At 40.4% G+C, this 14,807-nt stretch overlaps 1 protein-coding gene and 1 long non-coding RNA gene across 9 annotated transcripts in view; one reads left to right on the plus strand and one right to left on the minus strand.

The window, feature by feature from the left end:
- Window positions 1–14,807, minus strand: part of neto1l (neuropilin (NRP) and tolloid (TLL)-like 1, like) — a 72,905-nt gene that overhangs the window by 22,860 nt on the left and 35,238 nt on the right. For all 8 annotated transcript variants that reach the window (XR_013911273.1, XR_013911272.1, XM_026179455.2 and 5 more), the window contains exons 5-6: window positions 1,023–1,064; window positions 666–793 (exon numbers count right to left, since the gene is read on the minus strand). Coding sequence is in view for 6 of the 8 variants with exons in the window: in XM_026179455.2 (XP_026035240.1) it covers window positions 666–793; window positions 1,023–1,064 (170 nt within the window). In the remaining 2 variants the exon portion in view is untranslated. The remainder of the gene's footprint in view (window positions 1–665; window positions 794–1,022; window positions 1,065–14,807) is intronic.
- LOC145430936 (uncharacterized) lies at window positions 5,838–7,676 on the plus strand. Its single transcript, XR_013911274.1, has 2 exons — window positions 5,838–5,985; window positions 6,366–7,676. It is a non-coding gene; the product is annotated as an uncharacterized LOC145430936 (long non-coding RNA).

A 14,807-nucleotide genomic window follows, 5' to 3' on the forward strand; every position in this document is an offset into this window, starting at 1 on the left:
TTGGAGCAAAGGTGTGCATGCATATGCATGTCCTGTATTTGTATATGCAAAACACAGGCGAGGAAAACAAATGCAGGCTGTTGCAGGCCTCAGGGTCAAACTGCAACCCAACACTATTTTATCAATGGTAACGCTTCCTGCCTCTCTTTGTTTGTTCAGTCCTCTCTCCTTCTGCAGCGCTCTCTTTTTTTTCTTCCCTCCCTCTATTCCTCTTGGCAACAGCTCACTGATTAAAAAAATGGGCCTGACCCCAAATAAACCCTTCTGCCTATCTGTCTGACCCTAGCGGGGAAACAAGTCCTCCCCCCAGCCACAAACACTCTCGTCGGGATACTGCTGACAGCTGCAGACAAACTGACATGTAATATCAAAGCTTCCTGATGCAACCCCTGATCTTACTGCCTGTGTGGCGAAATATAGAAAGGAAACAGATAATTATTAAGAAAAAATATCCTCAATATCTCAACAGAAGCCGGAAATTTCACAAGGAATACATCCAGGATTTGTCAGCTGAACATTAGTCTTTCTGATGTAACTATGTTGTGCTGTCATCAGCTCAGCTAATGGGGACACAATTTCATTTCCATTTTATTTCATGTGACATTTCAAAATTTGGCTTCAAATCAAATTCACAGTTTGATGGGAGCGTAGTTTACGTCACTGACCTTGGAGCGCGGCGGGGCACGGATGTACCATTTACAGTCGACGGCCTCTGTGGCACCGGCCTTTCCGTCTCTGGTGATCTGATGAGACTCGACGATACCTTCTGGGCCAACCATGTCATACTGACAGGCTGAAACACACGCATATGTATAAACACACCCAAAACAAATGCATGCACACATGTGTGGTTCATGCAGACAAACACCGATGATTAAGAGGTATAACACATGCACCAACACACAGTATGTATATAAGTGATAGTAAAACAGCATAAATACACTTTAGAGAGACAAGAGAAGAAGAATGGCTATAGAGAGAGAAAGAAAGCAGAAAGCGGGAGAGAGAGGGAGTGTACCTACAGGGCAGAGGTGGGGGTATTCCCATGTCTCCAAAGTCTGGATCTGAGGAGAGAGCAGAATAGAGGAAGGGGGAAATTATTTTTTAATATATGATTACAAAATCAAAATCATTACAGAGGAAAACACAACAAGGTTTATCTATGTACTGAGGAACTTCCTGCAAAGACAACAAACTGCTGTCCTCACGTATAAATTATTTCAGCGTCTCTGAATGCTTTGCTGCTTTTTCCTCTTTGAAGTCACCAACAGGAAGTTCTCCAGATATTCTCCATATAACATCTGGTTATGTGTGACTTTTGCACTTTGCACTGGTGGATTAAGCATTAAAGCAACATAAAAAATATTTTTTTAACTACAGGTACCAACACTGTTAAGGCAGCTGTGCCATTAATGTTTTAAACTGGGAAGTGCTCCAGTATCTATTTGTCTATCTGAACCCGCACTAAGCTATATGCTAACATCACCATGCTAGCATTTTAATTACTATACAGTTGTTTAGTTTGTCATTTTAGCACGTTCACATCTACAACATTGGAAAGTGTGAGCTCACAAACCGTTGCAGGGCATGCATGATAACGAGTCTAGCTGAAATCACTGAACCAAAGGACCAACGTTTTAGAAACTGATAAAGCAGGATGAATAAACCAAACTGAGCGGCAATTCTTTTTTTTCTTTTTTTTAAATCTGTGGAGTATTTGAAAAACGCTTTTTTGTTTCCTTAGAGTAGTTGGATAAAATTACAAAAAGAAATCTACTCCACCCACATGCAAAGTCCTGCAGTACAATAAAACAACCTCTTAATATGTTTGTCAGATATTGCTCTGAATAAAATCAAACGATTTGGAGGATTGAGGCAAATGCACGCTTGTGCTTCAATTCAATATTATCAGGACATTGCAGCTGTATTTTACAGTAATTGGCTTTAAACCAAGACAGGTGATGATTTTGTGAAGTGTAGCAGCCAACTTATTGATGCCAACATGAGGTCACCGTCAAGTCAGTATTTACTCACAATCAGGGTTGGGTAGCGACAGATCACATGCAACCAGCATCATGTAATATTATTCTTTAAAGAAACAAAAATCAAAATTAACTGTGATAAAAAAAAATCTGTTCGATTATAGATCATCAACGATTATTAATCACATCGTAAGTACACCCTTAAAAGGCAAAAATTGTTTTTAAATTGGTGACCAATTGTGTTTAGTAACTTATGATGAAGATGTTTGCGTTTCTTAAAAAATGTCCTGCTTGGGGGTGCATTTCAAGGTCCATGTTGGTAATCCTGACTTTTGAGAGTCCTGACTTTACAATCCACGATGGCAGCATTGCATGCAAATGTTAGCAAAACTGCGAAACCTGTAATCTGTTATGATCTGTGACCTGCTAAATAAGCCATATAAAGAGCCCTGACCAGTCTCTACCCACGACGGGTTGCAGAAGTGTTTTTAAAAGCATAAAGCATTTGTTTTTAAATAATTTCCCCTAGGGATCAATACAGTATTCTGATTCTGATTCTGAAAACTGGTACTGCGCTGTATTGCTAGTGGTAGATGAATGACTCCACCTTGCTAGGAAGCATAACAAATCCTCACTTTTCTAATTTTACTACTGGAACACAAATAGCTAAATGCACAAACATGTCAGAGCTGAAGAATCTTTCTCAGTTAGATAGCCAGTGTTTAAAAAAATGTTCATTCGGGTTGGAATTTTGTTTTAACCATCAGATAGCTTGCATGGATAATGGTAGCACTAGCATAGCTCATTAGCTAACACACAACATCACTTATTTTAGCTATATTTCAAAGCAATTCAGGTTAGATTACATTTTTTGCAAATCAGTGGATGAATGCGTATCCAGTAATTCATGACATTCAGATGAATGCTTCCTGTGCAGATGACGCTGTAAGCCTCTGGAAAGTATATAGCAAAGATAACATTTCTTGGGCTCGGCTCCCCTGAGCTCACCACATAAGTCTCATTTTTGTTCCATTTAGCAGTGCCAGAACAAAGCATAACTGAGGCTTAACAGACCTAAACGGAAGAGAAGAAACATTAAATGTGTCCTAAAGAAAGGTTTTAAAATTTTAGCAGGTGTGACGGTAATCCTCCACCAAACTTTTACATATTCAGAACAAAAATCAAACTCAACTTCCCAGCTGTACGTGATAAGAAACGTGTCACGCAAAGTTTAAAAAGTCAGCTTCAAGTGAGAGCTTTTTAGCAGTTTTTCCTGAATAATGTTGCAATAAATTACATCAACAAGGCCAGCCTTTCTGAGCTGTGTTCCCTCCTCCTGCTAGCGCAACATCACAGTCTCATCTCTTATCCCCAAAGACTCAATATCACTCTTCAGATGACTTCACAGAAGACAGAAATTGACTCTTGAACACTCTCACTAGTCTTTCACATCATCATTTCAGTGTGTGTATCTTGTCAAGGAGGTTTGTGTGTGTTTTTTCAGTCTATCAGAATTTCATAAGCACAAACCGGTGAAGCTTAAACGCGTCTAAAATTCATGCGATGTGTGATTATTTATGATTGTTTCTCAATAAAAGGAAAGAGCAATGAAGTTATTAGGCTACTTTTCTGATGCAGCATTCCACTATTACACCACTGCATGTCACCTGCCCTGAAATACAGCATTCTCTTTGATGTAAAACCTCCACAGAATTACAATACATTCCCAGAGACCCCATTTTATTCCAGCCTAGTAACAGAGCGGTTGGGCTTTCAAAGATATGCCGTTAGCTGTGATCTTCGGGCTGCATTCTTTTGAGGATAGAGCCTGCAGAAACAAGAAACACAAAAAAAGGCTTCACATTAAATCTGATTGTTCCTTGCCAAATCGAGACATGGCTACCATTGACTGAGCTCTGTGTGGAAAATGAGGTCTGATTGCACAGCGTGAACACCTTGTCTAAATGTCAAAGTTTTTTTTTGTCTGTATGTATGCCCTAATTTTTCTGTCTAGACATGAGTCGGTACTTGAGTGTGAGCACTTCGGACTCGGAAAAACATTGCACCGACGCCTGTGCTGCGGTGATATAAAAAAAGGGAGTCAAATGATGGAACAGATAGGATTCAGATAGGCACTCTTGGCTCAATTTCTGCTTTGTTCTCACAGATTCAGAAGATGGGAACCTCCCCAAATGGTGAGAAGACGAGCCTGTTGAATACCTGTGACAAATGTAGCAAGGCTGCCGAAACCCCTTCTCTCTTTGGCACTTTAACACCGTCTGGGACAGTAAAACATTCATGTGAGCACAAAAGCAGTCAGGAGACGTGCTTAGAGTGTACTCAAGAGTTTCTCCTGAGGCTTTTACTACACTTCCCTCCTGATTAATTGTTGCTTTCAACTTAGGCTCAATGATTCAATCTCTAAAAAGCTGAATGGGGAATACCACGCAATTTTAAAAGTGGCTCCTCTGGCCTTGGACAGCTAAGTGGTAGTAAACATGTTTTTTGTCTTTTGGAGAAAGCAATGCTTTGCTTGTACATTTCAAACAAATCCACCCACTTGTCGTCTTTCCATCTGGAGAAGTGGTGAAAGATGCCATATGCTTCAATATTATGAGTGATTTTTTTTCCTTTTACAAGAAAAACATGTGAATTTGCTGTAATGTAATATAACATTTGTTAAATTTGCAAATGAAAGCGGTGTGGCCTAGTTTTTGTATACGGTTAAAAACCACACATTTAGAGCCCATTCAGCATCTTTATTCCATTGATCGTTTAAGCTCATTTTATCTTTACATATACTATAAATAATGAAAAACAAGAATGTAAAAGGAGGATCTCGCTCTCTATCCACACACACACAAGCAGGTATTGTTTATTCATACACGGGAGTTTGAAATAAACAAAATATGATGCATTGATTCTTCTTCTTGTGGACTGACTTTGAGGCAGCCTTGGTGTGGATATCAGCCAACTTGCAAAGGTCTGATGTTAATTAGTACGGCAAGTATATTTAACTCGTGATCACCTTAAAGATGGAGTAATTATAGACTCTGAAATATAAAACTATGTTATGATAGATATCAACATTTATCAAGTAATAAGAGGCATTAACAGAGTTAAACTGTTATCTCATCTGGGCGCTGCATCTGCAAACACGCAGACGTGTACTAGGCAAGGATCAATAACAAACTAGGCTGATCAGAAAGGTAATCAGTATATTTCCTTAAATGTCAATGCATTCCTCAAAGCCTGCTGACTGCACCACTTATGAAAGCCCCCCCCCCTTCTCATTATCTGTGTCTACATTGCCTCTCAGAGCATCTTTACTAGGTGTAGTGGGGAGTTAGGCAGGCAGGAGAGCAGAAGGGCATGAGGGATGAGAAAATCAAAGTGGAAGACACTTAATGAAACTGTAACCTTCAGGTCATCGATGATAGTTGCGGCACAGATTTATTATTGGGCTTTGGCATCACTTACCCAAACACGATCACAGGGGCAAGAAACCTAAGTGGAATGTATCTATGGCGATGCACGCACACATTCGGGCAAACACACACACATTCATGAACCTTTGATAAAGGTTATTCCTAACATCAAGAACGAAGAGGGTGCTATGCCTATAAATGTCACTTGTGTGACCTTTGACCTTTTTAAACTTCAGCTCTTGAATTTCATTCTGATGGGTCCCATCCCTCTCGCCATCCATCACCTTCTCTGCCCTCGCTGATTAATCAATTTAATCAATTACATGGATTGATGGAATGATTCATGAAGCATATACAGAAGAAGTGTACTCCTTCCACAGCAGCTGATTTAACCTGTTAAATTGGATGCATCAGCTCACCAGTAGGGGAGAGTGAGGTAAGATGAGCCAGTGGGTAAGTTGAACCACCCCTTGTATCTAGGTAACTGTGTACATGTTTTGTCATGTGACCATAAATCCAGGAAGCACTCATCATTTCCATCCTGCTATATTAAAGAGGAGCACATTGGAGAAGGGGTAAGTCTGTATTACACAAAAAAATGTTTTTTGCTTATCAAAGTAAAATTTCTGCATATCAGGTAAATTGACTGTAATATTAAAACAAACGTATCTGTGTCTAAAATGATATATTATACATGTTGGTGGGTTTCTAAAATATAATATCATCTGAAGAAGTTTTCTAAAGATTAGCCTAAATTGCTAAGCTAGCCCGTTTTTTTCAAAATGGTGGCTATGGGGCAAAGTGAGCCAAAGGCTATGGGGTAAATTGATCCAATGGTTCAACCTACCCCACCATAAGGCACTGAAATTTATTTAAGGCTCTGACTTATTAAATAGTATTTTAGTTCAGTATACTGAACCCTTTTGTTGTATTTGTCATATGTTAACTATTATAGAAAAGATATCATGCCAAGGACCTACAGACGGAAGACCAGCTGGGGCTCAACACCCCTGGAGGAGATTGAAAGGGCAGCGAGTGAAGTCAAGGGAGGAAAGTCCATAAGATCAGTGGCTAAAGAAAGACAAATTGACAGGTCAACACTCAGGAGATATATTAAAAAGAGGGACACATAGGAGGTCAAATCGGTTGGCTATAGTGGAACAGCTTCAGCAAAGAGAGTCTTCTCTGAGGAGGTGGAGAAGGAGCTAGCAGAGCATATCAAGAAGCTTGCAGAGCAGTTCCAGATTTTTACCAGACCCTGTACATGCATGTGGTTCACGAAGTGACCCCAACCATGCTCGATATGTGTCTCCCACTGATATTCTACCCTTACCCAAAAGTCAGCAGCCCAGGAAACAAACAAATCGAAAGCGTGTGAAGACACGAATCCTGATTGATACACCTGAAAAGCAGGCAATTGAGAGAGAGAGCCCATGAAGAAAGGACAAATAAACTGAAAGGCAAAAAAGAAATAATCCACAAAAAGCAAGGAATGTGGAAGAGGAAACAAACCCAGACAAAAATTGCAGTGGAAAGCAGCTCTGAGGAGAGTGATGTTCCCATCCCATTTGAAGACACTTCTGAGTACACTTCGGACACGCTGAGTTCCAGCGATGAAAGAAGTGAACCAGATGTCTCAGACCTGGTAGTTGGTGACTTTGTCATCGTAAGATTTGCATCCAAATCCAGGAGCCACCATTACATTGGCCTGGTTGACAGCTTTGCAGACAACGAAGTGAGTGCCAGATTTCTCAGAAGAATCCGAGGGATCACTAGCAGTAAGAAACCCACGTTTGTGTTCAAGGAAAATGATGAGGCATCTTTCCCACGCAAGGATGTGCTGAAGAAGCTACCTCAACCTCAACAGGCTGGAGGAACTGCAAGGAGGGAGCAACAGTTCATATTCCCCTGCAACCTTGATCATTGGAATATTGAATAGTTCTTTTGAATAAATGGTTTTGAACTGGTGGTTTGTTTAGAAACCACCAGTTTCCAGGTTTGTTCTCACAGGTTTACAACTGTTAAAATGGTTTGTTTTCACAATATGATCAGTTTTACATTTTAAAAACTACATGGTCAGTTTGCCCCAAGATGGCTCAGTTTACCCACTGACTAGGTTCAATTTACCCCTAATCTGGGGCAAGTTGAGCCAAAGGAGCATTTTTTTTTAATAGGTCATTATTTTGGGCAGCGTCATCAGACATAGATTCTGATCATTACATTTGAAAGGAGACATCCTGAAATAAAGGAATATGTTATCATTCTATTTCTGTGTCATTTTTTCTCACATCCAGGGCAACATGAGTAAAAAGTGGCTCATCTTACCTCACTCTCCCCTACTATTAATACTGATTACACTGTGAATGGGACATTTCAGAAGGCTCTTTCTGTGTGTTGCTACACTGAAGGTAAATATCATAAAATAGAGATTTCAGCTCAGACAGCTGACATGTGGGATCTGTGCGTTCTCTGCAGACGTATTCGCTGCAGTGTCTTTAAAGGCCCTGCTTTATCGTATAAATGCTTTCGAAGCAAGCTGGATTCAGAGCACATCCACACTTGGCCACTCCCTCTCCTCCCTTCATAAAGCTCGTCTAAGTGTAATCTGGGACTTACTGCGTTTACCCTTTGCAGCACAGAACTGCTCACTTTAAAGCCTGGGATGCAGACTTTAAGTCCTATATGTGCTCTTCATTCACAGGCAACTTAAAGAGAAAAACACCTCCAGCGTACAGTTTAATCTTAACCACACAAACAGCTTTTTTGCATATTATTATATGTACAACAGGTATGGTTAAAAAAAGAGAAGGTAGCACAACCACTGCAATTCCCAGAGACAGAGCAGAATTCACAGAAGCTATAATCTGCATGCTAAGTTGGCTACTTAAAAAAGTACTACAACAAAGTGCCAGGTCTCAACTTCAGTTTGAGTCTTTGAATATTTGAGGAACTCTGCACAATTATGGTATTCTGTGATTTGACTCTGATGGCCCATCACGGCAGAATGAAATCCTAGTGGTGATGGGAATTAGGGCAGACCCCCCGGAGATGGGGAGGGGGTGGTTTGGACGAAGGAGTCTGCAAGGGAGAATGAAAGAGGAGCAGCGCAAGTTAAAGTATACAGAGTGGAGGCTGACTGGCTTAAAGAAGGCGGGCAGATAGATCATTGGACTGCAGCAATGATGTCGGCTTTACAGAGTGGAAAAGAGGAAGTGAGGCAACGAATAGACTAGCAGCCAAGCATAAGCTTCTTCATTAAAGGCAGGAAGGCTGAAGGTGGCACAAGCATACCAGACATTCACTTGGGAGACTCCAGTCTGGGAGTATTTTTAATTTCTGCTTACACTTTCTATTTGCTTTCATTTTTATTCCTGGTTTAGTTACGTTTAGGCATACAACAATTAGGATGTTAACGATAGGGTGAGATAAAGGTAGATGTGGCGACCCCTAAAAGGAGCAGCCACAAGAAGAAAGTCAGGCGCTAGAACTATTTGTTCACACAGCCACAGAAACTACTTGATTAGGGTTAGATCTTCGTTTGGGTTAAAGTACACTGTTAACCATCAGATTTTTAAAAAAGCACATCTAAAGGTCACACAAAGCCACACATTTTACTTGCAAATATTCACGTGGTGTTTAGTTGTCATTTATTTTTTAAAAAGTAACTAAAGGTTGTGATAACAGCTTCCACAGAAAACTTATTCTGACTGTGAGGAGTAACAATGTGACCGTGTAAAGGAATACGACTTTAAAATCCACAAATAGATGAGTTCATTGTATAAAAAAAGCACGCATGGAAAAAACTTCCCCACAATAAGCAATAGCTGAAGGTCTGTGTGAGCAACACCAGGGAAGATAAAAGGGCCTGGTTTGTGTGTCAAAGACTTCAGGCTGTCATTGAAGTTTTTGCTCTTTTTTTTTCTCCACAGAATATTAAATTTTTTTCTGACTTCATGTCACTTAGATCCCTAAAAATCTGGCCCTTATGTGTGAAAATACCTCCCACACAGTTCTCTCAATATTGGCATAATCCTGCTCAAATTTTAGCAAAGACCAGGGACTTCAGTGTAATATCCAATATTTCATTTCAAACTGAATGCGCTGAAGCACAGCCCCGAATGAGCGGGAAAAAAAACGTAGCTGTGAAAATACACACGGTCTGGACTGTATGTGAAAGCAAACATGAGCAGCTTGCAAATGCCAGCTCAAATTTGCTCATTACATTTCCTCAAAACATGTTTGTACTAGCAGTTTGGCAGTGGCAACTCTGGACACGAAAACAATCATTACGAATTTGCTGTGGTAAAACTTTCTGAAACAAATGATACGTAGGTCCTGATTATCCCTATTTGGCAGCATGTTTAGTGATAAATGTTATAAATCTTCTATATACAGCACATATAGCCTATACTTTAGGCCCACACATAGAAATGAAGCAGAGCCCTGCAAAGCTGTCAGGAGGTGTGAATTTCTAATAACTGAACAATCCCATAAGTATTGTAATGCTCTTCATAATGCAGGCACAACAAAATGTTTTATTAATGAGACACAATGCGTCTCATTTGGAATTGAACATTAGGCTCCATTGCTACATATCCCTTCAGTATTAGCTGCTCCCACAAATGCATGTATAACAGCATATGAATGAGTTCAAGGTTAGCAGTGTGAGGAAATATTCCAGCAAGTAAACATGCACAGTGCGCAAACGCACACACACACACACACACACACACACACACACACACACACACACACACACACACACACACACACACACACACACACACACAGACAGACAAGCAGCCCACACACAAAAACTCAATTTCCCAGTGGCCTCATTTCCTCTCAGCTGCTCGGTGGTGACATTTAAATAAGCATCTGATTAATAATCTCTGCTAAAGTGGTTGATCAAGTTAATGAATGGCTGCCATTAATCACACCAGCCGTAGCTGAGGATTGAGTTCAAAAGACAAGCAGAGGAAGAGGCAGAGTGAGAAAGTCAGGGCCTGAAAACAAAAGATTTTCCACAGTCTGGCCCGTTCAATCAGTTCAATCTGAAGAACAATTCTGGCAGAGACGATTGCCGGTGTCGTTATTTCACGGCTTCCTGTTTTGAGTGCACTTTTCGTTCTTGCAGTTTGACCAGCTTTCAACTATAAAGGCAAAATACATGCTGGACTGTTTCCCTGAGCAAACAAAAGCCTATTGTGAAAGCCTCTTTCAATGAAACGGAGCTGTAAAGATTAGCCATATAGCTAATACACACTCAACAGTGCTTTGTTGACCCTGTGGATGACAACCCAACTATACAGAGGAGTAGCTGAGAAAAAGTGGGGGGCAATATCTGCTGGGGACTGATAGGATTCACCACACCCTGGTGACACGGCCAGTGAGCTGGGTCTTTGCCCCAAACAGTGATTAGCACTGATGTGTATCCCAGTGCCACACATCAATGTGCCTGCTAAGAACTGTATTGAGCTAGTCTGCAAAGGGGAAAAAAGACAGATGGAAAGAGTTCAACTTGTGCTTATGGTGCACAAAATGATAGGCTAGGATGTCACTGACCTGCAAATGTAAAATTATACTCTTTAAAGGAGTAGGATGAGCTTGTAGCTGAGAAAATAAAATCCATACAGGTCAAAGCAGCTAGTGACTACCACCTCTACTTCAAGTGCCCTTGAGCAAAGCACTTAACCCTCAGTATTTCCTAGTGGAGGTGATCAGTATCCAGAAATGTGTCTTTTTTTAAAAAGAAAAATCCTGTGTCAGCAGAACTGACTGTTACATCGTTTTCAGAGAGATATAAATTACAAGAGGTGGGGAATCTCTGTCCTTGTGGTTGAATTTATGATTCATGCGATACATTATTGATCTCCATAAGGAAAACCACTATAGAAAAGCTCTTTAAGCAGACAGAGATACAGTGTCTTGGTCAAGGACACTTCAGCAGGGAAAACATGACACTCAGGGTCATCTCGTTTGTTTCTAACCTCTAAAGGCTTCTTTTTGTCCCATAGTCCTCTCCCTTGATTGAGACCATTCACCATGTTGCATTTGGATCATAAGCTGTTATCTTTTCAGTATTCAAAAGTTAGTGTTCAGTTAAGACGACTCACACATGTGGACTTAATTGTAACAACTTATTCCTCATATCAAGACAGTCCACTAGAAGAGCGGTCTCCAACCCTCGGGCCACGGACTGGTAGCGGTCCGTGAGTTGTTTGGTACCAGGCTGCGATAGTTGAGGCTCGGGTGTGAAATTTATGGTTTTCAGGGTTTTTATTGGTTTTTAGCATTATTTTTTTAATCGTTTTTATCATTAACTCAGTTTCCCTGGATCTTTTCCCATGTGTTATGAATAAATCTTCTTTTTTTTGGTGCCGGTACTGATTTTATTTTGTTGTATTTATCCGTGACACCTTAAAGGCCGGTCCGTGGCACAAAAAAGGTTGGGGACCGCTCCACTAGAACCAAAAACTGCTGTTCCAAGAGTGGCCACTTGAGTTTAGCTCCAAAAATGAGGCAGTTCCTACAAAATGTTGAACTTCAGTACAAAAAAACAATGTTTGCATACTACTTCAACCCCCTGTATGATAAATTACCACTTTAAACTGTATTAAGGCTTAAAGTTTGCATGAAAAGGGCCGTGGCTACTTTGAGTAACAGCTCTGTTGGTACAGACGGTACCAACACAAGGTGTTATAGTCCATTGGGGTACATTAGCTAGTTCAAATTACTCAAGTAGAATGTGTTTTAGTGCTTTAACTGTAATTATCTCACAAATTCATGACTTGCTGTGCACTTATTTTTAAAATAACAGACAGCCTAAGAAGTGTGCAGTTAGATTATTTCAGCTAATAACATTCCAGTATAATTTTCTTCACATTTTAGCTCTTATTAGCAGGTACCTGTGCACTGTAGTAACCAAGCTAGATTGGTTCAGCTGATAACTTTGGTCACTACCCTTCCATCCAGGCATGGTGAGACATAGCTCCTAAGAAAATCACACAGCCAAAAATACCATAAGGGGTGTCTTTTATAATCTACTCTGCAACCTTTCCATGTATGAGCAAATGTAGACATATCGCAGAAGCACCTCTGGCAGATTACAGCTCGAAATCTCTTCAATCAGAATCGCATTATGAAAATATACTGAAGTGTTGCAATGTCTTTAATTATGTGTTTTGTTCATTTACTGTCTTAATTAGTTTTGGTTTCACAGGCTGAAATGTCTTTGTTCGCTACAGACCATTAAGCACATCGGCATTGAAGAGAAAAAAAATCATATTTATTAATAAATATGCTCAATGGTCCATTCATCCATCTTTCTGCCCCCATATCCTCTGGAGTGTAGTATGCTCCTTTAACATTGCTAGTGTGAGGAGTTTGTTACAGAAACTCACAGTGTATATGCCGCATTGAATAAATGTGTCCATCCAGATTTCTGGGGGAATTCAGTCACTGGGATGGATTTTTACTTTATTTTCCTTTCTTGTTTACACTGATGGATTTGAGAAATCTGTTTATGGTTGTGTGTGCCCATAGCTCTATGTGCGTGTGTGTGCATGTGCTTCCATCTCTCCCATTGATCAAACTGTTAACTGCTCTCCTCCTTCTCTCCTCCTCTTTCTTTCCAGAATACCCCGGGGAACAATGACAAGGACACAAAGCTGATACAACGCTACTCCTGCATCTTGCCAACAATGTCCCCCATCCTGTTTAGGTATGTGTGCATGTGTTGTTAAGAAACGGCATGCTGCAGTGTTGGAGTGGTATATTGGTAGGAAGAGCTTGAACTATTTTACTCTGGGGTAGCTTAACTTATAAAATCATCTTTTATAACTGGATCTATGCAAAATATTCTATTAAAGTAACAAAACTGATCTTTTCATGGAGTGAAAAGGAGATTTCCATACAACTAAATTGCTTTAGCAGTTTTTCTTTATCAGTGGCTCACTATATGTTATACAATTGCAATCATAATCTAAATAGAAAAGTGCTTAGAAATATAGATTAAGTAAGCAGATTTCTGTATAATCAGTTTTTTCAAGCAGACGAGTCATTCCCTCCTTTGGTCTTTAGAAAGAATTGCAGAGCTGGCTTCACGTTTCAGACCTGGAGGCCATATTTATTTCTTATATACAGCCTGTTGTTGTTAGATTAGGGCAGCTAAAGCACTTTGGTTCATGTTGTGAACCCAATTCTGAAAAAGCTGGGCTGCTTCGTAACATAAAAATAAAAATAGAATGGTAATAAATCAATATTTTATTCACAGTAAAGACTGTGTAGCTTTGTCAGTACAGAGTGCATTTTGTTTTCAGTCCTAGCGCACGCGATTGTGTACCTGTGTAAATTTGTGTGCATGCATCTAGGATAGGCTGATAGCTCAGTCGGGAACCCATTCCTGATGGAGCGGTTAGTTGTCCCTAGGCATCACAGGTGTTTCCATCTAAGTGACACCCCAATGACAGACAAATTCCATCCAGGTTCCACTTGGGCAACCATGCAATAAATCAACACAACATCGCCACTCTGCCACTCATTACTGCACGCAGAGTGTCTGAGAGGCAGGGAGAAAGACTGAGCGAGCGATACAGTGACATAAAGGGACAGAGCAAGGATAGTTCTGCTGATCTGCAAACAATGCCCCCCTCAAGAAAGGTAATTTAAGAGTCTGATTGCTTTCTTGAGATGTGTTTCATTTCACTGTCATGGAATTATGAGTGGTAGCAGACTCCTGTTTCAATTTTCACTGCCGCTGTGCATCTGTTCCAGAGGGCCCGGGGAGGCGATCGATGGCTCACAGACATTTCTATACCAACAACAGGCTGCAATTTGACCCAGCGGGGCGATAAACTACAGGCTAACATACTTCAACTAGTAGCCAATGCAAAAACATGAAAGGGGGATTGCTAAGCATTTATTTTTTCCACGTTAGCTCGGTAACAGGTTTAAGATTAGTCAGAATTACAGGGTTAAACTGTGTGCAGCATTAGCTCTTAAACAAACCGTCAGTTGGTTAGAAGGGTGAAACCTAAGAAGAATGAGGGTGGAAACAGTAAAACTGCAATCTGACAGCTGAATCTTTAATTACGGAGAGAGTGAGAGGACTAACAGTGGATGAGGGATTATGAGCGAGAGATTAAGAAACTGAGAGAAAGACGCAGATTGAGACTTTGTCTCCCAGACTGCTGCTTACACTTTTCCATCACAAAAGTGACGGACCATAATAGGATTGACAGCTGCATTAAGAATATTACACCACCAGTGCAGCCGAGTAGCACAACAAGAGCTCTTAAGGGATCTGGTCATTAGAACAAAGGCAGAACAAGCTATAAAATCTACAGCTCTGGTAACAGTCACAACTGTCAGCCATGCTGATACATTTCCGACATTC

This window comes from Astatotilapia calliptera, chromosome 9 (genome assembly GCF_964374335.1).
Source record: "Astatotilapia calliptera chromosome 9, fAstCal68.1, whole genome shotgun sequence".
Taxonomy (NCBI): domain Eukaryota; kingdom Metazoa; phylum Chordata; class Actinopteri; order Cichliformes; family Cichlidae; genus Astatotilapia; species Astatotilapia calliptera.